The sequence below is a fragment of the Chiloscyllium plagiosum genome, chromosome 11 (assembly GCF_004010195.1).
Source record: "Chiloscyllium plagiosum isolate BGI_BamShark_2017 chromosome 11, ASM401019v2, whole genome shotgun sequence".
NCBI classification, from domain to species: domain Eukaryota; kingdom Metazoa; phylum Chordata; class Chondrichthyes; order Orectolobiformes; family Hemiscylliidae; genus Chiloscyllium; species Chiloscyllium plagiosum.
In genome coordinates, this window is record NC_057720.1 from 58,028,728 (window position 1) to 58,054,253 (window position 25,526).

Genomic DNA, 25,526 nt, shown 5'->3' on the forward strand with positions numbered 1-25,526 from the left:
AATGGAACTTGGAAACATTGTGAACTGTGAGGAGATAGTGCAGACCTTCTAAATGTATTCATAGAGTTGGTGGACAGGCATACAGGTAGCAGGTAAAGTTCAATATGGAGAAATGTTAAGTAGTTCAACTTGGTAGGAAGAACATAGAGACACAATACAAGGGACACAACTCATAAGTGGTGCAGGGACAGATGAACCTGAATGTTACCTGCATGAGTCACCAAAGGTAGCAAGACAGATTGAGAAGTGGTTAATAAAGTCATGCAGCATCTTAGTTTTTTTTTCACTAGAGCTAGAGTACAAGAGCTTGGCGATAATGTTGAACTTATACAAGACACTAGTTTGGCCTCAGTATTGTGTTCAGTCTGGATGCTGCATCTTAGGAAGGATTCAAGGGTATTGGAGAGAGAGCAGTAAAAAGATTCATGAGGATCACTCCCGGAAGAAAGATCTTCAATTATGGGATTACACTGGAGAAGTCAGGGCTGTTTTCCTTGCAGAAGAGAAACTGTTCCCACTTCTGAAAAGATTGTAAAAGCAGAAAGAGAGTACAGATTTAGAGTACAAGCAATAGAGAAAACATCTTGCCCCAGTAAATTAAGATCTAGAGTGCACTGGTCAAGAATGTGGTGGAGGCAGGTTCAATTCAGGCATTTAGAAAAGAATTAGATTGTTATTTGAAAAGCAAAAATGAGAAAAGTTACAGGGAGAAAGCAGATTTATGGCAATAAGTGAAATGCCCTTTGGAGAGGCAGTGCAGACATGATGGACCGTAATAGCCTCTTTCTGCATTATAATAATGGTATTATGCGATATGGGAAAAGGCCAGATACGATTTAAATGACTAGAAAATAATGCTCAATGTCCTACTTCTGTTCTCTAACTTCTTAGTGATCTGAATGAAGAGAATTTCCATAGTTCAATCCAGGCAATTTTCTGGTTCAAATACCAGGTCACAAGTTAAAATGGATTGTTCTTCTGGCTAAAGATGGGTTGAACAATTAAATCCACACATGCAGGTCAGTTATCAACTTCAGTCTTGACTGCATGTCAATGCAAGGAACTATGTCTAAAGTATGGCGAAAAACATAAACAAGCAGCACGCCAATTTTTCAATGAGTTTCTAGGACAGAACTGCTAGTCCTGGGAACCCAAGACAATATTTCAGGCCCCCTTTGAAATAGTTTTGTAAAAAAATCTAGTACCTAGTGCAGGAATGGTAGAGGAGAGAAGACACCCGAGTAGGAAGGAACTGCACACTTAACTCTTTGATGTAGTGAAGTAAAGAGAAAATGTTATAAATGTGATTTTCATTATTTAAAATACTCGGCCATCAACCACAGATGCAGTGTGACAGCAAAAAGCTACGGTCCTTGATCTGAATGGAACATCTCTCTAAGACAAAGAAACATACCAGAAGTAAGTATTTTAGAATTCAGCAGTTTAGTGAACATCACTGGGATATACTTGCAAGCATGTTATATATTTCCTTAAGCAATCTGACGAAGTTAAAGGGTCAAAGACTTTGCAATAAATGTTTGGCAAAGTGGTTTACAACTATCAGCATAACACGTTACTAGTAGTGATCACATCATAGTATCAGAAACTTGTAAACAAAAGAGTGCCAAATACTTTTACATGTATTCCTTTAATTTTAGGACTGAACTATATCATTCACAATGAGTAAACTCTATTTTCTAAGATTTTAATTGTTTAATATGAATTTACAGTTAAAAACGCATGAATACAAATAATTATCACTTTAAATTTTAGCAACTGTAACCATAAAAATAAAAAATTTAATTTCACAATTTCATAAACTTTAAGGGAGATCCATATGGAGAGTGTGTACTGTATTTTTGAGTTACCTCCCCTTCCCTAAACTTCATGTAATCATCAGCAGCATTTTTTTTATATTAAGTGTAAAATCACATCTGACTGAAAGAGAAAAGACCACTAAAGAAGTTAACCTATACAGAACACACAATTACTTTAATTTAAAAAAACTCATTTGCAGCATTGATTGTTCTTCGGGTCATGCTTGCCTATGATCAACTTTACCTCAGAGCTGTGAAGTCGATTGAAAATTCTTGATATTTCAAAACATTCCACTTCACCACAAATATTTAACACTAACATTCTGAATCTCATTGGAGACTGATCTCGTAATATTGTCGTTTTGTAATGGCAGCTTATAGACATCCTATAGCTCTTTACTTCGAACAGTAGTACTCAAACCGATCACCCAATGGCTACTTGTGCCATGCCTTTGTCCTCACCTGTTATCCTGAGTAGAAATCATGCATGTACCCCGAGGGCTCCATTCTCAACTTTCCCAGATGCGAGTGTGGACCATGCTGGGATTTGGTTCTACTCTCCCACTTCTACTTTTTAAGAAGATGGCTTGGGAATTCTGTAACAGGCAGGCCTATCCCAGGTTCTATCCAAGCAGAAGCCTTATTAAAATTAAAACAACTGGCCCAATGATGTATTTTCCTTGTTGTGGAAAAGCAGCTCCCCTCTATCAAGTTCCCATAGTGGTGTGATTGAAATCAGGGTCCCTCTGCACGGGGGAAAATTTGCATGTCTGCATCTCTTGATATCTTTAAGTCACCCTGAAGCAAGACACTGGTTAAGATTGTGACCTTAAACAAACAAGTTAGTAATACCTCTATTCTGAAAAATTTATGGAGCTCATGCGACCATGCCTTTATAAATTTCACTTTCTTCAAGGTTCAGGTATAATTTGTAATTACTTCCTATGCAGCTTTATTCAATCTTCATTGATATGCTCTTCTGTATTATCACCGATAGGATCAAATCAATGTTCTAGTCAGTTATTTTTAAACAAAATTGTTTCCTATGGTGGGTTTCTGTTAAGAAGTTCAATAATAAATAGTAGAAAAATAATCCTTTATTTAAAAAATCTGAGATGTGCTGTTAACACTTTTACAATTCCCATTGAGTTGCTTTGATGGTTTTTGGCGTTCCTTAGACATCCAGGAAAAGTTTTCACCATCTGACTCGAAGACTAATGATGCAAAAAGAGTGCTTGTAATTTTGCAGTTGTAGTTTCTGGTGAATGGGGAGCACAAGTGGTTCAGCATTCTGCATCTACTGTGTGGACTGTAACTGCTGCTTGTAGGTGATGGCTGTGGTGGAGAGACGGATGGTGGTGTAGGCGGTAATGGTGAAACTTATGACTCAGCAAAGCAGCAGTCTGAGGTGGAGTGTCCAACTCTAAATCTTCTTCATGGTTCCCGACATCCACCCCAGCTGTTAACGGGTCATTATTGCATGGTGGATTCTCACTGTCCTCCTGAGGGCTCATGGTACTATATCCTGCCAATAAGTGCAAATTTACAAAATTACTTCTTTTGAAGCATGTCATTCATCTGCATCCATTTCAATTTACTAAAATTGCAATTATGTTGTTTTATTTCAATAACCAACAAACTCTCTTTTTATTTATAAACTGCTTAACTGTAAATCATCTCTAATCTCTACCTCACTCTACAAACACCACAGTGAGTGGTAAGTCCTTCTTTGAAAGTTTTAGGGTTCAGAAGTAATAACCTGTACAACTAAATGTTGCAGCAAGGGAACTGGTACAACATTGTCCATTTACCTGTATAATGAACATCAGCAGGCTTATTGATCACTGAAGCCATCAAAGCTCTAGTGCACTTTCCAACAGGGATCACAGGAAAGGGAAGCCAACTGTCGTGCATTTTAATAGAATTAAGAGAACTGGGCACAGATCGGGGTATACTCAACAGTCTTTGTGGCTCAGTACCACGTTGGTACTACGTTCCCTAATTCCCACCACTTCTCATCCACCTTGAGAAACACAATCTTTGCAGAATTTACTCAACAGCTGGTTGTGTCCATTTCTGGATCCAACATTGCTTTGATCAAATGTGTGCCTGCTAGCACTACTTTCCAAACTGGTCATATGCACACCGGCTGTTCACTCGAGGGTAGCTGTGGTAAGGACCTGAAACCTTGGGCACTCTTCAAGACTATTTCAATTTGGTTAAAATAAACTGGCTTGAGCTGTCAGGCCACTACCCTGGTGTAAGTCCCTCCATACAGGGTGACCCATTAAACTCCCTGTTGCTCTGGTTGAGCATCTGCCTACAAAGGCTACAAAGCAAAGTCGAACAGAATTGTGGGCAACAATACATTCCTACCTGAGGAGCTCAATGTATTATATGCTGGCTTTGAACAGAAGATCAGTGAAACGTCACCGATCCCAATAGCCTTGGATGCACCTGTATTCTGCACTGCTGCAAACATGAGAACGGCCTTCTTGAAAGTGAACCCACGGAAATCGACTGACCAGGACAAGCTGACTGAAGTACTCGCAGACATCTTTAACCTCGCCTTACTATGATCTGAAGTGCCCACTTGATTCAAGTGGTCCACTATCATCTTGGTGCCAAAGAAAAATCATGCAGCATGCTGCAATGACTACCACTTGGTGGCTCTGACCTCCATAGTTAAGTGCTTTGAGAGGTTAGTCATGGCTCACATCATCTCCAACCTACCAAATTGCCTTGGTCCTTGCAATTTACCTACTGGTGCAACAGGTCTACGGCAAACACCCTGGCCTTGGCCCTACACTCATCCCTGAAACATCTGGATAACAACGGATACCTACATCAGGCGTCTCCTTATTGACTACAGCTCCACCTTCAACATTATAATTCCAACCAAACTCATCTCTAAATTTTGAGACCTAGGTCTTGGCTCTCTGTAACTGGATCCTGGACTTCCAGACCCATAGACCACAATCAGTAAGAATAGGCAACACTACCTACTCCACCATAATCCACAATACTAGTGTCCCACAAGGCTACATACTCAGCCCCCTATTATACTTGTTATACACTCATGACTGCGTGGTCAAACTCCATTTACAGGTTTGCTGACAACACCAGTGTTGTTGTTATTATTTGAGATCTGATCTACAAGACAGAATACAGGAAAGCGATTGAGTGCTGAGTGGTGTGGTGTAAAAAACAGCAATCTCTCTATCAAGAGGAGGAGCTGGTCATTGACTTCAGGAAGATGGGTGGAGGGCATGCCCCTGTCTGCATCAATGGTGCTGAGATGGAGATGGTCGAGAGTGTCAAGTTCCTGGGAGTGATGATCACCAACACTCTGTCCTGGTCCACGCAGGTCAATGTGACTGTCAAGAAAGCATAACCTTGCCTCTACTTCCTCATGAGGCTAAGCAAATCTGGCATTTCCTCAATAACAACCACAATTTTTATAGATGTACCACAGAAAGCATCCTATCTCGATGCATCACAGTGCAGTATGGCAATTGCTCATCCCAAGACACCAAGAAACTATAGAGTTGTGAACACAGCCTGGTCCAGCATGCAAACCAGCCTTCCATCCATTAACTCCATTTATACTTACCGCTGCCTCTGGAAAGCAACCAAAGACCTCTCCCACCCTGGTTATACTCTCATCCATCAGGCAGGAGGTATAAAAGTCTGAGTATACGTACGAAACACAGTTGTTGCCAGACCTGCTGAGTTTCTCCAGCAATTTCCTGTTTTTTTTTTGTTTTGGTAAGTTCACATTCTTGGCATCCTTTTTTTGACCCCAAACTGAGATTCTGAGTCAATTCTTCACATGACCATGCATTTCTTACCGCCTGGATCACCTATCTTCACTCAATCCATTTGCTGTTCTCTCTTAATCACCCCTTTATTACATGCAAACTTATGATTTTAAACTTGTTCCAGTGCCTCCCACCCAACTCTCCATAAACTTAAGATCCTCCAAAGCTCAGTTGACTAAATCTGAACTCACACCAAATCCCAGTCATTTACCACCTGTGTTTGCTGACCCACCCTGACTTCCAATTCCCATGCATCTCAGTTTCAGATGCTCTTTGTTAAATTTATACCCCTTTATGGCTCTATCCCTACTTGCCAGCCCTGTACATTTCCAAAAAGTTTGCATTTCTTCGAATAGTCTTTAGTTTATTCTTCATTTCTTTCACTCCTGGTGGTTGTGTCTGCAGCTGTCTACAATCCAAGATTTAGAATTCTTTCTTTACATGTCTAGGTCACTTTGCCTTTGCCTTCCTGCTTAAAACCTTCTGCTTTGACAAAGCTTTTGATCACCTTTGGCTTAGTCAGGTTTTGTCCACTTTTGCGGCTACACTACTATTGTAAAAACCTTTTAAGCACAAGCTGTTGTTGGCACACTTAGCTCTCTTGGTGGCTCAGTATGTATTGTGTTGTGATATATACAGTCACACAGACCAGAAGGCCCAACACTGCACTGGAGTCATTAGTCTTTTAGGTAAGGAAAATGAGAGTCCTGAAGTTGAAGAATTATAGCTGTCAAATGCATAAAAACTAACACCAGCAGAATATGGGCTCAAATTCACCAAAATCATTGTAAACTGCTCATTAAATAAACCACCTAAATTGTGCATTTCCTACTTAAATCAGCAAAACAATTACCAAGTCTCTCTTCTCTAACTCAAACAATATCTCAAAATATTTGTATATTTTAAGCATAGGTTTCTTAAACATTCGTTAAAAAACTAGCTTAGAAATCTAAAAGCTGTCAAACTCATGCTATTACAACAGCTCCTATTCAAGGGGACTCTGGACAGTGTTGCTGCATTATATAAACAAAAGTCTCCACAGTGTATTTTTAGCAAAGTATTACCAAAAAAATGGTGAGGTGTTAAAATAAAGAAACAGCAGTACAAGAGATGTTTATCTCTCATGGATTTTTCTGGAGGTCTTTTTCATGCGTTTGAAGATAATTTATTTCCAGTTTTGACTGGAGTTCAACATCAATCATAGCACATACAGATGGACCTCTTCCCTTCAGACAGAAGCAGGATCATTTTTAACTCCTGAAATGTTCAACACCATCAAGAAATGAATGAGCTTTTATTTTCTCTGTCAAGTGAAATATAAGGTCACTGATCTTACCGTGATCGCTCTCTGTTCCTGATCTTCCCCAGTAGCGGCGCCTGCGTTCTGGACTATGTGCATGTCGTTCTATCACAGCCGCTATAAATCTTGTGTTACTGACTATTCAAAATAAATAAAATATTATGAAGTGCAGGCAATTACTTTCTCTCCTCAACATATATTTCTAAATAAGAAAAGCTTAAATTTCAAACTTATATGCTGTTTGGAGTTGAGGAGGGGGGAGGGAAGGAAGAACAAAATAAAATGAACTGGCAAATGTGACTGTAGGAGGAACCAAACCAGAAATTGTTGGAAAAGTTCAGCAAGTCTGGCAGCATCTGTGAAATCAGAGTTAACGTTTCAGGTTCAGTGACCCTTCTTCAGAACTGTTCTGAGGAAAGGTCACTGGATCCGAAACATTAACTCTGACTTCTCTCCACAGATGCTGCCAGACCTGCTGAACTTTTCCAGTAATTTCTGATTTTGTTTCTGATTTCCAGCATCCACAGTTCTTTCGGTTTTTATTTAGTATTGATTGGAGGTGGTGATGGTCAGGCATTCACTCACCAGATTCTAAGGCAGTGGATACTTCCACTCAGTGCAGTTCCAGCCCCAGCAGCCAGTGCCCCTGAAGGCAAAGGACAGTGGCACATAATGCATCAAAGATTCAGCAACCAGCACAGTGGCAACACAAGGCCTTGATTCTAATAAAAGGGGAGGAATAGAACTATACATTCAGACTAATCTTTCTTTACTCATTTTCTTTGCAGCTTTCCTCCATTTATCCCCATCACTTGTTTATCAAACTGCATTTTCTGTATTTCATTCCTTTTCTTATACAGTTATTCAACATTGCAGTTTTTCTTTTAGGGATTACTTTTAAAAGTTAGATTTTCAAAGATGGGAGGAAGTACTATATAGATAAAGATTGAAAGAACTCTGGATTCTGTAAGTCATAAATAAAAATAGAAATTGCTGGAAAAGCTCAGCAGCTCTGGCAGTATCTGCAGAAAGAAATTAGAGTTAACGTTTCAGGTCGAGTGACCCTTCCTTAGGACTATATAGGTTCTGTATTTCAGTAATTATTGGCTTAAAAATGTTTATTGGCTTTAAAAGATGGCTGTTTTAAAGTCATTTATCTGGGGCTTTAGTTTAAGCAGCACTGATTTTGAGAAATCAAAACATAAATATTGGCCCAAATTTCACAGTCAGTGACACAAGTGATGTTCACTGTCCAACAGATGTCACAGCAAATAGTGAGCCCTGTGTGGCAACTATTAGAGATTACTTTAAAGCAGTGACATCTACAAGAGATCAAGCATCTATGTGGACAGAGTCATGGAGACAAATGTATGCCTCTCCATCCAATAAGACTGAAAAATATGCAGGGTCTAAACCAAGAAATGTATGCTAGAATATTTAATACAATGCAAAATTGTGCCAAAACGTGAAACAACAAGAGAGGAAAAATAGGATTAAGCAAAAGAGATGAGATTGAAAGGAAAATTAATAAAATTAATTTTACATATGTTAAACATTAAAAACAGGAACAAGATTCCGTATTTTTAAAAGCAAATTTTCTGCGTCAGAAAAATTGCTTGGTAGTAAGAATTAAAGCAGTATTAAAACTTCATTACAATTGAACAAAAAATTCCAAACATTTTCTGATATGTTTGTGTACATGAATACTGTGTCCCTCAGCAGAGCGAGATTTTTGGGGCATGAGGGTAAATCAGACAGCAAATGCCTGATTTCTGGATTTAACTGCACCCATATGGATGTTGCAGACTGATTTACTACTTAATACAGGTGAGCAGTGATAGCTGTGATTCACTATTATTATTGCAAACCTGGGCCAATCAGGACAGAGTTTCCAGCTGATATCTAGCTAGAAATAGAGCTCAATTGCACCAACACGACCATTAGCACAGCGGAGATCAGATAATATATCACTAGCCAGAACTGAGTCTGCTCAGTTCCATGCAAGAGTACTTAATTTCTCTTTGTGACTGTACCTAAACTATTTTATCATGGAAAACCCAAACAGATATCTGTTCCTATCAGGCACAGGCCCTAGCGTGATTGGCTCCCCCCTCATGGTTGCCTTGGCTTTCTCTTAGATTCTCGGCTGAATAAAACTAAACCAGCTCTGATTAGGCACACAACCTTGGATCTGTCTGCTCTTTAGATTCAGTATCCAAATGGGTAGGACAGTCTTCAGAAGCACTGAGCAGTGCTCTTTCATTTTGTGACTGAATTTTCTTTCCATCTTCTGCACAACACAATCACAAAGATTGTGGTGCAGGAGACCATTCAGTCCTCTGTATCGGCACTCACTCTCAAATGAGCATCATGACTTACAGCCCTTTTCCTGGCTTTTCCCCATACCCTTGCACATTGGATAATTATTTGGATAGAAGCAATGTCTTTTTGAATGCCTCAATTGATTCTCCCTCCACCACACTTCAAGGCACTGCATTCCACACCCTAACCACTCGTGAAAATATTTTTTTCTCACATCACATTTGCTTCTTTTGCAAATCATTTTAAATCTGTGCCCCTTATTCTTGATCCTTTTACAGCTTCTCCCTATCGACTGAAAGCAACACCCTCACCATGTTGAAAATTCAATCTGATCTAATAAAGGGAAAAGGAAACTTGCTCTTGATGTCCTTTCAAAGGGAATTCAGAACCACTATGATCTGTGACTGAGGCATTTTCACTGAAAATAAAAGATTTTAAGAAATCATAATTTTCTCTTTTTCCCACAACAGTTATTAACACTTACTGATGCCTCGGTCTTCGTGACTGTCTTCATCCCTCTCGTCTCGATCATTTTCTAGGTTGGACATTCGCACAGACATCTCTTTATTTTAAGAAAGAGAATTCAGATGAAATTACTATTTTTGAGTATATTTTCATGCAACATTTTCCTATCGATATTTTACTTCTATTTACAAGGAGGACTTCTTTCAGCGAGCAAATTGTTTTGCCACATTAAATGCATTCTGGGAGCTGTGCTCAATCTAAAGAGCATTAGAGATATCATAACACAAACAATGAAATGGAAGAATTCATGGGAATTAGTTCAAGCGAATAACCAGGCAATCTTATTGCTACACTAACTGACAGAGCTGCTTTCCCATTGTCCTGACCTTACTAACAGTCAGCTCATAAATTTCTTGCTCCAGATGATTCAGTGGCTTACCAGGTAGTTCTATTACTATCAGGGAACAACTGAATTCCAACATTCCTTAACGATGATGGATGGAACACTGTACTGAGTTGCACAAGCTAAGAAAAGAGCCTGCTCCTCCTTTTCTAGCAAAAATCATTTCATCCATAATATCAAACATTCCTAACTGAAGTTTATATTTGTCAAGCTATATTCTCTAGAGGTTGCTACTTCCTGTATCTTATCGTAAACGCTTTTTCTTCAAAATTCTGGAACGGTCAGTTATTGTCCTTACCTTGTGCAGCGAGAGGGGACATGTGCTGGTGGCTTCTCCGATGGATCTGGTGTCGGTAAGCATACACAGCCAGAACAAGGACCATGATGCACCCCATGATCCCACCAGCCACAGGTCCAACTGGGGCACTTTTGATCATATTCAGTGCTATGACCTCATCTCCTATAATCAGAAAAGTGATAAGTTATGAACAGATTATTTGACTCAATATCAGTAATAAAAGCATACATTCACATAGCCGCTTCGAAATAACACTCCACTGAGCTTGAATCCAGAACTGGTAGTCCATTTCCGCAGAGAAAATGTCACCTTTTGTTCCATGAAGGTGAAACAATGCTCGGGGCATCCAAGGAGAAGCGACATCCCACAACATTAATGCTTTGTCCAGATTAGCAAAAAGGGATGGAGATGGACTTGGAGAACTACAACCTGAAGAATGCAGTCAGGCTTCCAAGCTTTCACTGTGGCTGGAGGAATACTGAGCTGAGCCCTGACTGGCAGATGTCAACAGTGCTGTTCCCTTGGCTGCCAATAAGATTTGATAATTGCTGTTCAGGTTCATGGGGCTATAATTTTAAACTAGGCTCAGGAGCCAGATGTTTTCAGATCATTTCCAAAACACAGCCCACACCGAATCAGTATCAATGGTGGAATTTGACTCAAAAATGCAAAGGCGTTATGGGCGGCACGGTGGCACAGTGGTTAGCACTGCTGCCTCACAGCGCCAGAGACCCGGGTTCAATCCCCGCCTCAGGCGACTGACTGTGTGGAGTTTGCACGTTCTCCCCGTGTCTGCGTGGGTTTCCTCCGGGTGCTCTGGTTTCCTCCCACAGTCCAAAGATGTGCAGGTCAGGTGAATTGGCCATGCTAAATTGCCTGTAGTGTTAGGTATGGGGTAAATGTAGGGGTATGGGTGGGTTGCGCTTCGGTGGGTCGGTGTGGACTTGCTGGGCCGAAGGGCCTGTTTCCACACTGTAATGTAATCTAATCTAATCTAATCGAGCCAGAGGCACATTCAATGCCAAGGTGGAGGTGCCAAGTGCTCTATGGAGACAGGAGCTTTCCTGAAGCAGGAGTTTCAATGGAAAATGGCAGCCATCTCTTTGCTTGCTGTTGCCTTGAGGAATGGAGCAGTAAGGGAAGCACAGGACCAAAGCCTCAAAGCCAACTCAAGTTGTACTTATTTCACTCTGCTGAAAAAAATGAGAGCTTTGTGTCACTATGGGAGTGTCTCAATTTGACTACACTTTTATTTCAAGATTTTAAAATCAGCAATTGCAATAAATGACAGCTCCTTTGACAGAGTTAGGGTTAGGATTGCCTGACTGCTGTGCAGTAAGGTGTCACAGACTGGGCACCTTTCCATTTCTTACCTCTGAAAAGTTGATTACATCCCTCCCCAGCCCTTCAACAACCTCTTCAATTAGCCTGCTCAAGGGTTGTCAGCTCCCTCCAACCCCATCCTCCCTTTAAAACATGTCAGGAAAGTGTTGGAAAGCTGACACTGGAGGCCTCTGAGACACTGTTTTCAAAGTGCACCCACATTCATCCTTGCCCTCATGGGAAGGGAAAATGCAGCTCATTTTAACTGTAACACAGGAGGGTGGCTGGTGATTGTGGAACAATTGCTATTAAGGACAAATAATAACAAAGGAAATTGAAATCACCAATGTTAAACAAGCTTAAATAAAAAGAACAGTTCATTTGTTGCATATTAAACATAATAAAGCAAGGTACAGTGTACCTGGTCACTAGACTGCAAACATTATAAACTAGACTACAGCCTGTCCTGGAGATTAATTGTAGAAAATGGTAATTTGTTGCTGTGCTTATTGCTAGATCAATGTTTAGGGGATTTTAGCATTTGAGCTTTCTCTTGACATGCAATATTCAGGCTAGCTGACGGCAGTGGGCAGGAGCGATCATCAAATTTATAATTTCTTTCCTTCCATGAGTCAGGCACAGGAAGTGAGAGATTTTATAGGGCAGAGCTACATGCTAGAATGTCCAAATTGGTTGGGTGGCAAAGTGCATATCCACCATATAAAATGGAATATATGACTAGGCGGATCACAAGATCCCAACAAGGTTATACACACCGGGGCAGCACAGTGGCTCAGTGGTTAGCACTGCTGCCTCACAGCACCAGGAACCCGGGATTGATTCCACCCTCAGGCGACTGCCTGTGTGGAATTTCCACATTCTCCTCGTGTCTGCGTGGGTTTCCCCCGGGTGCTCCGGTTTCCTCCCACAATCCAAAGATGTGCAGGCTAGGTGAATTGGCCATGCTAAATTGCCCATAGTGTTCAGGGATTTCTAGGTTAGGGGAAAATATAGAATAATGGGGCATGGGTTTGGGTGGGATACTCTTTGGAGGCGGTGTGGACTTGTTGGGCCGAAGGGTCTGTTTCCACACGGTAGGGATTCTAAAAGAAATTCCATCACACTTTAGTCAGATGGGCTAAGTGGATTTATGTTTGCTCCTGCTTGGAAGATATTGAAAGACTGTACTTTTCCAGCACACGACTGTGGTATTCCATTCACGTAAGGTTTGGGTGTAAGTTTGGAGGAGGCAGATTCTAATGCCACAGTGCAGACAGGTGAGTTTGCATATCCAGGTGATGTTGTTGACATTGTATAGTGCCTGATAGATCTGTAATTTTGTTCAAAGGTTTGAATGGCTCTGCTTTCAATAAATCTTGGGAGCTTTTGAACAACTTCACCACTTGGATGTGAAATAATAGCTTAATCTTCCTGTATAGGGTGCCTAAACAGGAAACAACCTCCGCCAATTACCTGTCTTCAGAATTATAAGATTAAATTTAAATCCTGTGAGACTAGCAGTTGTACCAGCTCTACTCGCTGGGAAGAACAAAGGCTTCAGCAAAGATTAACAAGTTGTACATATGTCAACTGGGTTGTGATACACTCCAGACTGAAACGGCTTGCCAATTAATTAGAACTCAGCCTCGAGATCACAATAGCTAAGAAACTGAGATTTTAAAAATGTAGCCATACAAGTGAGTTAAGGAAAAGAAACAATAATGGATATGAAAACCACTTTCATGTTAAGAAAGGTGAAAAAAGTTTTAAAAGGCATGTTTAATTAATTTAACATTTTAATTACCTATTTTATTTGAAAGCAAGAATTTTTGCAAGCAAATGTGTGAAGCATATGTGTGTATTAAAATCAAAAAGGAGTCACTACTGCAATTTGATTCAACTGAATAAACTGTGACACTTTACTTTTAAACTACAGGAATTAGTTCAGGGACCTGTCCCATGGAAGTCACACTGGGATAACTGTTCTCCCATAAATGAAATGCTTGTTCTTTCAATGGACAGTCTAATTCTTAAAAAGGCAATCATCAATTATTATCTGAATGTTAGCATTCAGTGTTACATGCTTTTTAAAATATAGGAGAAAGTGAGGACTGCAGATGCTGGAGATCAGATTAAAAAGTGTGGTGCTGGAAAAGCGCAGCTGGCCAGGCAGCATTCGAATCGACATTTTGGGCAGAAGCCCTTCTTCAGGAATGAGGCTGGTGTGCCAAGCGGACTGAGATAAAAGGTAGGGAGGAGGGAATTTGGGGGAGGGGCGCTGGGAATACGATAGGTGGAAGGAGGTGAGGGTGATAGGGCGGGGAGGGGGTGGGGGGGGAGAGGTCGGGAAGAAGATTGTAGGTCAAGAGGGTGGTGCTGAATCCGGGGGTTGGGACTGAGATTTTGCACCTGCACTTCCACACCCCTCCCCCAAACTCCCCCACTCCCCCCAACCTTTTATCTCAGCCCGCTTGGCATACCAGCTTCATTCCTGAAGAAGGGCTTATGCCCGAAACATCAATTCTCCTGCTCCTTGGATGCTGCCTGGCCTGCAGCGCTTTTTATAATATATTCATATTGGCGTAGAATGAATTCCTACAGATTTGACTGGATACTTCAGAGATGGCATACAATTCACAAAATAAGTGAGTAATTGTGTTCTTTTTTTTTTACACCAGTTCACCATCCTTACATTTCATTGGGTTACGCTTACCCAGAGCAGGCAGGTCATCTATATATGGACTCTTGGCTCCCACAATACCTCCAAAGCATTCTTTCTGGGAAGCACAGTATGGTTCAGCCAAATGAGTTTTTCCATCACTATCCACCATACACCATTCACAATCTAAAACCCCAAAACAATCTCTGAAATACAAAGAAAGGGATCAGTCTTTATTAATTCTTCCTGAATAATGAGTTCAAAAACATTAAACTGCCCCGATATCTTACTTGAGTGAGCTTGACATAGGTGAGTACTTCTAAGCAGTTTGATGGTGGGAATATCATAGTTGAGCTAATTTTGTTCTCCTCCACTGTCAATGCATCTTCCACAAAAGTTCCCATGGGACCAGCAGAAGAATGAAACCATGCTAATTTCTCCCCATTTCATAGCCCAGGATTGCATTAACTCAATCTGGATGTAGTGGCAGCATTGCTCAACTGTATTTCTGCCTGAGGACAGTTAATGTCTTAATGAAGCGCAACAGCAACTTGGTTATTTTATAGCATCGTCATCAGCAGTTGCTCTTACTTTTGTAGGAACAATATAGATGAATATTCCATCAAATGCTACTGGTGCTATTTTTTGCTTTCACAAGGTTCAATAACTTATCCAAAATGAGACTCTATTTAAAACAAAAAAACCTTCACCAAAAGACAAAGTTAATTTAAAAAATTTTGATTATAATTCTATTTACTTGGAAAATAATTCCTGGATTTCAAATTATCTGGTGGTCAAGCATAAAACAACACATCCATTTTCTAACACCTTTTGTTAAAAAGAGAAAAATGATTGTCTCACACATCTCCAGGCTCAGGGATTCAGACATTGTAACATTACCCGCTCGATGTCCTTTGGCTGCATCTGGTGTTAATGCACTGAGGGAGGCTTTCCTGTAGACTGGGGTCAAAGGCAGCGAGGGTCAGTGGCTCCTGATGCACTTCACAACTAGGATTTCTATTTTAATTTTAAAAAAAATAACATTACTTACATAGGAGCATGTGCTGACATATTTACTTCAGAAAAATTACTCAGCATATCGTATTTCTCCAATCTCTCAAAGCATTGATTTCTTGCTAAGGATTTATTCTCAAATCTCAGTAGCTGCCTGGTATGTTGGTAGCCCATCCTATGACTCAAGTATATTACCAGGTCAACTACACAAAGAAAAATTGGGATATGTCTTGCCTGCTTTCTGCATTGGTCAAGTTGCCAGTACATTCATTCACCTCCAGGGGGCATTCACATGGGCACTCACACTCATTCTGTTCCATCCTGGACAAAACAAGACAACAGTTATTAACTGCAAATAAAAGTTCATTGCAAAAGAACAAAATTCTCAGGTTCTCAATTTTTATTTTTGAACAGACATATTATTGAAAAATCAATTGACAATGCACCTCTCCTTGGCTTTCCACCATTAAAAAGACCTGCTTCACATCCTGATCAAATGGCCAGCTTAGAGAGAGATCTCATTTAATGGGTACTATTTCTATAGTTATGACTCGATGTATCGGAGCACTCTAATCTTCTTAGAAGCTTTAAATGGTATAATATTCATTATTCCTCTTAGGAGTTCACGGAGTACCATTCATTTATTAAAGAGGGTAGTCTATAAGCAGATGAGATTTTAGCATTCAAATTAGGAAAGCCCAACAAATCAGAGTCTAGTAAGCAAGCAGAGTAGAACTGTAATGCAATTACATTTGAGCCACAATTTGCACAATTTAGAGTGGAGCTGGAATCCAGCAGGTTTCCATGTCATTGAGCACATGAAAGCATCCAGAGAGCAGAAATTAGGTGCACCTCCAGTCTACCAATGCCCAAAAGTAATTTTGAGTTGTGATTGTAGAAATTCCCTAAGACCCAATTATTCTTATTTCCATCAATCCAGTGGATATTGGAGAGCAGACACCAACCAGCTCTACTGTGGATGTTCATAGAACTCTTAAAAGTATGCATTTGTTGCCAGCATGTATGTCATAGCTGAAAACAATAGGAGGCATCACATAGATTTGTGTAATAGGACTTATTGAACACAAATTATAATTTATAAACTGCTATGGTTTGTGCAATGTTGTACCCTGTATCCAAACTGCTGCCTTCTATCAAGTAGCACATCACTGACCTGTGACAGTTCAGGCAAAGTCTGTCCACCATACTGCAGGCACAGAAAGCAAGTGCATCACATGTTTCGTTAACAATTCCAAGAAATGCATTGGTGCCAGGAATCCTGGTTAATCGGTACTTTGAACAATGGCTACCGTGGACAAGGTTGGTCAAATCACCCTATTAAAAGTAGTACAGAACAACATGAAGACACAAAAAGCTTACAACAGTCAATTAAATTCTTCCAATAGCACAATAGAAAGTTGAGCATCATTAATGTGGTGTTGTGCAATAACAATTGGATTGATTAACAACACAATAATGATTACAGCGTCGATTACAATACGATTGAATCATACGTCGAGTTTGAGGAGAAGACTGAGTCACAAAGCTTCGTACTTTAAATTTAGATAATGGCAACTGTGAAACCACATAAGCAGAGCTAGCTAAAGCAGACTGGCACATTAAGTTCAAGGGTAGGTCAATAGAGGAGCGGTGACAGACATTTAAAGGAGCTATTTCAGAATGAAGAGTCAAGATTAGAGTGTTGCTGGAAAAGCACAGCAGGTCAGGCAGCATCCAAGGAGCAGCAAAATCGATGTTTCGGGCAAAAGCCCGTCAAGGGGAGAATTTCTTCAAGGTCGGCACCCTTGCAAGAGGATTCGCAGTTAAGATTAAAATCAACTAGGCGGAAGTGGGTACTGCAGATACTGGAGACTAGACAAGATTAGAGTGTTGCTGGAAAAGCACAGCAGGTCAAGCAGCATCTAAGGAGGAGGAAAATTGACATTTCAGGCAAAAGCCCTTCATCATCATTCCTGATGAAGGGTTTTTGCCTGAAACGTTGATTTTCCTGCTCCTTGGATGCTGCCTGACCTGCTGTGCTTTTCCACCACCACTCTAATCCCGACTCTGATCAACATCTGCAGTCGTCACTTTCGTCTATTTCAGAATGCACACTAACTCTGAGAAAGAAAAATTCGAAGGAGGTGTAGGCGTCAAACACACATCCATGGTTAACAAAAAAGGTAAAGAAAGCATCAAACTTAAAAAAAAAGGCACATTTCACCCAATCAGTGGGTAGGATTTGCAATGCACAGCCTGCATGACAGGGTGTTGAATTTAGGTTCAATAATAGCTATCAAAATAGCAACTGGCACAGTGCAGGATGTGGGCAAGAACGGGGTAGAGAGACAAACTGGATTGCTTTTTGAAAGAATTATAGCAGACTGAATGGGCTGAACTGTATTAAGCTGTAATACAAAGAAGGCCTACAGGAGAAAACAAAAATTTGGCCGAGCCTACAACTGAGCTTTGACACTACCAGGAGTGATCGAGCAGCTCAACAATCTTCCCAGCAGCTCCTGAGGGCAGGACTTTCTCCCAAGTGAGGGGTGGAAAGCCCACTGCTTTGCAATCTTACCACTGCAGGATGCACTTACACGGTACAATTCAATTTCTGGCTGACTTTTCTAGACTTCATTGCCCACAAATCTGAGTTTCTGATCTAATTGGCATGACTGTAGGAAGAAAGCCTGTACGTCAGATGAGTAGGTTTCTTTTGCTCCATCATTCATTACTGTGGCGTGGGAATGAGATGAGAATAGTTAATTCAGGCACAGTTCTATGAAGCTTTAGGAGAGGAAATGAACAGTGGAAGTGAAAAGGAAGAGAAGGATTCAAAACATCCCTTTAATTAAGAGAGAAAACACTAGCTGCATTGCAAAATGAGTATTTTCAGGAACAAAAAAAGTCAGTAAATAACTTCAATTTGATAAATTTTAACAACTTTTTTAAAATTGCAGTTCTGTGCTGTGTGACTTATGATAGCAATCAAGTGGTAAAATCAGTCTAAAGAAAATGATTGCTCCACTTGGTCGTATTTTTAGCAGAGTTTAAAAGCTGACTTACTACAATGCTGGTGTTGAACTTATAGAATCGTTGCACAGTCCTATCACTGAAACTGTTGCAAAGATTTTTCTTCACAAAATTTGGATGGTTTAAGATGTCATTAGCCACAAGAGGTTCCTGACGTGAAAAATAATGGAAAAACAATTAGCTTGGACTTTGTCATAAAGTTGTACAGAGATGACTACAAATTCATATTTCTAACAGCAAGAAAAAGCTACTTGTTGGAATCACAACCCAGAGCATCTCACTCTCTTCAAGGGTCTGTCACTCAAGGAATTACCAAGCATTGTTTGCTTGAAAAGGTGCAGTAATTCATTGTAATGTTAAGAACCCAAACCAAACTACTGGCTTTTCAAGTGATTGTCTCCAGTTATCCACAGGGATATTCCTGGAACTGAGCTGCTTAAAACCACATAGCTTATTACATTACATTGGTATGGTTTTCACCATTTGTCCAATTAGGACCACTGTATCAGCTGGATCGGTTATTCAAAATAAAGTAAATGTGACCATGGAGGCACATGAACTAATTTCATTGTGGTGTTGATGACATACAACAGATAGATGTGCTTCGTGTGTAGATTTATTAAATTTACCATCAAAATGTGGGAGGAAATCTTTGCTTTAGAAGCAAATACTTGCACGCTCTGCTTCTAGTCTTATCGTTTTGTCAACAAACAAAGTTTTCAAGCAGACTGCATGTAAATAAGCACCAACGCCACAGGGTCAACCACTCTGTTTATTACTCATTTTTCAAATGTTCTATTCGGACGTGCAATTAGTCATTGTTGTAACTCAAATTAGCCACATTGGTTACAGGCTATTGTAGCAGATAACAGTGAATTAGAGAATTGAGTCATGGTGTTTTTGTTGTCACTGCAAAAAAACGTCAAGCCCAAGTGAACATTAGATTAGATTAGATTCCCTACAGTATGGAAACAGACCCTTCGGCCCAACAAGTCCACACCGACCCTCCGAAGAGTAACCCACCCAGACCCATTCCCAACCCCACACCTACCCCTGACTAACACACCTAGCATTATGGGCAATTTAGCACGGCCAATTCACCTGACCTGCACATCTTTGGACTGTGGGAGGAAACCGGAGCACCCAGAGGAAACTCACGCAGACACGGGGAGAATGCGCGAACTCCACGCAGACAGGTGCCCGAGGTGGGACTCGAACCTGGGTCCCTGGCGCTGTGAGCCTGCAGTGCTAACCACTGAGCCACCGTGCCGCCTAAACAGTAGGCTACTCTGGGACCATCTATTAGCCAGTCTAGATCAATCAACAACAATGACCTAAAACTACAGCCGGCTAATTCTGGGATTGAATTTTCAAGCTTACAGCACAGAATCCAATCAATTCCAAAATTCTACCTCCAACCATATTATTCTAAAGATAAAACGATACCAAACAAATCTCATTTCTCTCTTTTCCATAAGTGATTTACAGTTTAATAATAGTACTGACTGCTTTCTTTTTAAACAAGACAAAAACAGTGTCACCTAAAGATTACTAGAACAACATTGAGCCTAAGTCAGCCAACCTCTAAGGTGACCAAGTTCTGACTAGGTTCACTGGCAATTGATAGGATGTTGCACTGTATTAAAAATTAATTGCTCAAAAACTAAACACAGACTATAGTATTTTACTACCTTGTGGGTGATATGTTGTTGCTCCACTGGAGCATGGCCTTTGGGGTCGATCAGTGTTGGATGTGCCAAGAGGTAACCTTTATCCTCCATGATAAAGCACCTAATGAATAAAAGCCAAATGTACAGGAGAGCTTCCATCATTTAAAACAATTGAATTGGTAACATTTAAATCTAAAAGGCTTTTCTTTTTGCAAGTTCTGAACCATTAAAAAAAAAGAGACCGAGACAATTTTCATTTTAAAAAGTTACATTGAAGTGAAACATGAACAAAGCATTTGCCAGTCTGAAAAGGCAATATACAGCATCTACCATTGAACTGGAAATTAAAATTACATGCCTGGGGACCTAAATGGCACATTCAAACAAATAAAATGTCTTTGTCAAAAAATGTCTTTATCAATGCCAAATAAAGATCAATTACAAGTAACTATTTTAAGTAAATTTTTAAAAGGAAGTCGTGCCTTATTAAATTGCAGAACACCTGAGCTACCTGATTTTGTTGCCTCCATCTTGATTGCAGATGGGTAACAAATCCAAAAGAACCTTATAGAAGTATCGTAGAGTAAAGTCAACACCCATCACTGCTACAGCATGTCCTGGTGCTGAGAGCGATCTTTGGAGAAGGAAACAGTATTAATACTTTGACAGATTTAAGAACATAGAACATAACAGTGCTGGACAGGCCTTTCGATCCTCGATGTTGTGCCGTCCTGTCATACCAATCTGAAGCCCATCTAACTACACAATTCCATGTGTGTCCATATGATTGTCCAATGATGACTTTAATCTACCTAAAGTTGGCGAACCTACTACCGTTGCAGGCAAAGCATTCCATACCCTTACTACTCGGAGTAAAGAAACTACCTCTGACATCTGTCCAATATCTATCACCCCTCAATTTAAAGCTACGCCCCCTCGTGTTCGCCGTCACCATTCTTGGAAAAAGGCTCTCCCTGTCCACCCTATCTAATCCTCTGATTATCTTGTATGTCTCTATTAAGTCACCTCTCAACCTTCTTCCTTCTAACAAAAACAGCCTCAAGTCCCTCAGCCTTTTCTCGGAAGACCTTCCCTCCATACCAGACAACATCCTAGTAAATCTCCTCTGCACCCTTTCCAAAGCTTCCACATCCTTCTTATAATGCGGTAACCAGAACTGTACACAGTACTCCAAGTGCACCGCACCAGAGTTTTGTACAGCTGTAGCATAACCTCATGGTTCCGGAACTCGATCCCTCTATTAATTAAAGCTAAAACACTGTATGCCTTCTTAACAACCCTGTCAACCTGGGTGGCAACTTTTAAGGATCTGTGTACCTGGACACAGAGATCTCTTTGCTCATCTACACTACCAAGAATCTTAACATTAGCCCAGTACTTTGCATTCCGGTTACTCCGACCAAAGTGAATCACCTCACACTTGTCCACATTAAACTCCATTTCCCACCTCTCAGCCCAGCTCTGCAGCTTATCGGTGTCTCTCTGTAACCTATAACATCCTTTGTCACTATCCACAACTCCACCGACCTTAGTGTCGTCCGCAAATTTACTAACCCACCCTTCTAAGCCCTCATCCAGGTCGTTTATAAAAATGACGAACGGCAATGGACCCAACACCGACCCTTGCGGTACGCCGCTAGCAACTGGACTCCAGAATGAACATCTCCCATCAAACACCACCCTCTGTCTTCTTTCAGCAAGCCAATTACTGATCCAAACTGCTCTATCTCCCACAATCCCATTCCTCCGCATTTTGTACAATAACCTACTGTGGGGAACCTTATCGAACGCCTTGCTGAAATCCATATACACCACAGCAACTGGTTTACTCTCATCTCCCTGTTTGGTCACCTTCTCAAAGAACTCAAGGTTTGTGAGGCACGATCTACCCTTCACAAAACCTTGCTGACTATTCCTAATCAAATTATTATTTTCGAGATGATTATAAATCCTCTCTCTTATAACCTTTTCCAACACTTTACCAACAACCGCCATCAAACAAAGGCGCATCTTGGCTATTTTTGCCACATTTAATTTCCATTTAGCTCAAATTTCTGTCAGATTCAATACAAACCATTCTTAAGTAATTATTTGGAAATCTACATGCGATAAGAAATACTTTGCTCACAGCAAAAGACTAATGGTACTGCGATATCCAAGTTAAATGTAAAAAAAACAACAATAAATGGACCATCTGATGACATCAGAACTTGGTTCTCACTCATTGGATTAGTTTTATGGAGAAAATAAACGTATATCACTTTCCTGAAAATTATGTTTTAAAATAAAGCTTCTGGAAGGTTTTATTTTGTTGAGTTCAATGGTCTACTTCAACTTGTTTTGTTTAAACAAAAAAAAAGGTTTATTATTCATCTTTACAAAGACACTGCTCATCTGACAGATTGTATGGTATTAGTGCCATGATGGATATTTAAAATCTCAAGTTTACCTGGAAGAATGAATAGTGTGGCTGAGAGTCACCACATAACCAGCTCCTCCAACATCAAGGTATGGGCCAGTAAAGGTAATCAGAGCTGGGTTAGCCATTGCATGGAGATACCTAGAAATAACAGTACGATTGCACAAGCTAAAAAAACCTACTCAGTACAATATTTTATACTTGGAATTCATTTTTTAAAATTAAAATAGGGCTGCATTTTCTCTTAGTATGTAATTTCCACTATCCAGCCTTGAGCCATCCACGAATACTGCTCCCTGGGAAGTAAATGTTTCTTTTCCTGCATTTCTTCCCCTGCAGTGGGCTAAATTGTCTCAGTCCAAACTCTGTGCCAAAACAAATGTGACTGAGATAAGCAACAAAGACCTGGGTACCACATCCACACACTTTATTCATAGTACGATTGGTTTGACTATCAATATATTAACAAGATAAACTGAGGGGCACTATAACTAGCCTCAGGTGTTTCTGAGCAAAAATGTTAGTTCCCAGTTTCAGATTACTATTCACCAACCTACCCAGATGCAATCTGACCCTAACTCCTTACCACTCTCCTAACTCAACCCTGCCCATTTATACATCTACATTCCACCTATTCACTCATGCACCAATTCACTAGCATAATGAAAAGTTGTGGAAATGTCTGAAAGCTTTTCAGTGTGCTAGTGAACACTTGTCAAAATATGACAGCAAGGGCCATGAACTGAGAGCATTGCTTCTGCGCAGATTTCCCCCATCGATATCTCCGAGGTTTCCTATGTTGAGTTCTGCAGGATGTTCTACTGGAAGATTGGTCAGAAAAATCAGAGAAAGGCAAGTGGGTGATTTTTCATCTGATCAGAGCTGAAAAGAGAGATTTCAACACTACTCAGAATAATAGAGCTTGCTTGAGGTACCCTTACAACTAAATAGCTTGCCAACTTCCAGGGTCTAGGTTCACACTTAAAAGAATGACAATTTTGGGTGGGGTACCTGGACAGAATCATCCTGCAGAAGAATTTACACTTTAAAGGGTGAAAAATAACATTTTTAGTTGAGTTGGGGAATTGGTTAAGTGTGCAACTGAAGAAGGCGTGCAGAGTGGGTAAAGAAATATTGAGGAGGGTAATTTGTGAATTAAATAGTCCAATTATGAAAGGAAAATTTTCATACTCTCCAGTTACATAGATCACCTGAGTCATAGAAGAAACAAGGAACACATCCATGACATTCTTACATGGACAATATATGCAGCCAAAGAAATTGTTGAATTTAAAATCAAATAAACTTACTGCAACATCAACAAAAAGATACATTAGAACCACATAAACACAAAAACCTCATAAACCACTTTAGTCTAAGGACAGGCCAGGAAGACTTGAGGCAGGGCGTAGACTTTTTTTTTAATAAAGTGGCTTTGCTTTTGAGGCAATCTGGAAAACTCTTCCTGTGGATCCTGTAAAACTCACCACTGTCTCCTGGTGGGATCAAATGCTTTATCCATGAGAGAACCAGGGTAAATCCGGAGCACCCCATTGGGCGTTGCTATGTAACGTCGAACAATGTAACTGTTTAGGATACCAATTTCCATTTGTGACATCCATTCATCTGTTACGTGACTGGTAGCCATGACTTCATTTCGGACAGAGGACTACACACAGGCAGAAAAAAAACACACAAGGCTTCTTAAAGATATGCCTGAGAAGTTTCAAAGCTGTGAATCAATCCTGTTAAAACGCTTTTTAAACAGACTGTATAAAATTGTAAAGACAGTTCCCTCATATATTGAAAAAAAAGGACTCTGTGCAGATTTCAGTGTTCCAATTTATCCAGGCGAGAGAAATATAATTTGCCTAATTTCACACAAGTGCAGACCTGATCCGTTCCCCATTGAGGGTTTTTTTTTAATTGAGAAACCTAACAAAGGTCAAGGGTTAGGATGCAGGATACCACCAAGGTCAAAAAGAATTGGAGATTTAGTGTGATTAATCAAAAGCTATGATTAAGTCAGGCATGGGTTAGACTAAGGAGAAAAGAAAGACCTGGGAAAGTAAGGTGTACTTTGAGATCTTTGATAAGGTTAAACAATACTAGAAGGAACTACAATTTTAATGTAGTGATAATACAGGGAGAGTGAAGGCATGTGCAAATTTTATCCCAAAATGAATAAGAGGAGAAAGTCAGGGATGACACCTAAAATTCACATGCACGTATGATTCACACAAAATTGAGCGGATGTGTGAGCAAGTTCCTGAGAACAGGCAGGTAATTTCAAATATACTGTTCTAATTCAATACAACTATCCCACTCCTGATAATGAATGGAATCAAGAAGAAAAAAAAAGAGCTGAACTTCGATGCTATATCCATTCAGTAATTCAATCATAGATTGTTTTGTTTTGATTGTGTATGGACAGAATGTTTCTAACTCTATGACAATAGGTGATGATCTTGGCTGGTGCAATTTTATATGAAGAATTAAAAGCCAATAAAAAAAAAAGCATACCACACAACATCAAGCAGCATTTGCTCATGGTGGAAAACAATAATGACCAACCAAGGGTAAAAATTCCTAACCAGAATCAAAAACAAAAATTGCCTGAGAAGCTCAGCAGGTCTGGCAGCATCTGTGGAGAGAAACCAGAGTTACCTTTTCAGATCAAGTGACCCTTCTTCAGAATGCCTAACATTGGAAGCAAAAATTAATGGGACAAGAACAGAGCTGAGCAAGGTGGGACAATAAGATGGTTGGGAAGAACTGTAGATAAACAGTGAGCAAACTTCAAAGAGGAGATGATCTGTCACAATCAAACTGAATGAACAAATATTTTTGCTTTCATCTTTACTATAAGGGAGACAAAAAAAAACATTCCAGCAATACTAATAAATAAGCAATAAGGGGAAATCATGTTTGACTAAACTGCTGGAGATTTTGGAAAATGAA

General features: G+C 40.1%; 1 protein-coding gene across 1 annotated transcript in view; it reads right to left on the reverse strand.

The window, feature by feature from the left end:
- Positions 1-1,424: 1,424 nt before the first annotated feature.
- Positions 1,425-25,526, reverse strand: part of cachd1 (cache domain containing 1) — a 165,391-nt gene continuing 141,289 nt past the window's right edge. The window contains exons 15-27 of the mRNA XM_043699442.1: positions 24,053-24,234; positions 22,596-22,706; positions 20,637-20,759; positions 20,147-20,246; positions 18,489-18,605; positions 16,597-16,757; positions 15,657-15,743; positions 15,309-15,425; positions 14,463-14,614; positions 10,427-10,588; positions 9,745-9,822; positions 6,975-7,076; positions 1,425-3,342 (exon numbers count right to left, since the gene is read on the reverse strand). Of these exons, the coding sequence (XP_043555377.1) occupies positions 3,101-3,342; positions 6,975-7,076; positions 9,745-9,822; positions 10,427-10,588; positions 14,463-14,614; positions 15,309-15,425; positions 15,657-15,743; positions 16,597-16,757; positions 18,489-18,605; positions 20,147-20,246; positions 20,637-20,759; positions 22,596-22,706; positions 24,053-24,234 (1,734 nt within the window). The 3' untranslated portion in view covers positions 1,425-3,100. The remainder of the gene's footprint in view (positions 3,343-6,974; positions 7,077-9,744; positions 9,823-10,426; positions 10,589-14,462; positions 14,615-15,308; positions 15,426-15,656; positions 15,744-16,596; positions 16,758-18,488; positions 18,606-20,146; positions 20,247-20,636; positions 20,760-22,595; positions 22,707-24,052; positions 24,235-25,526) is intronic.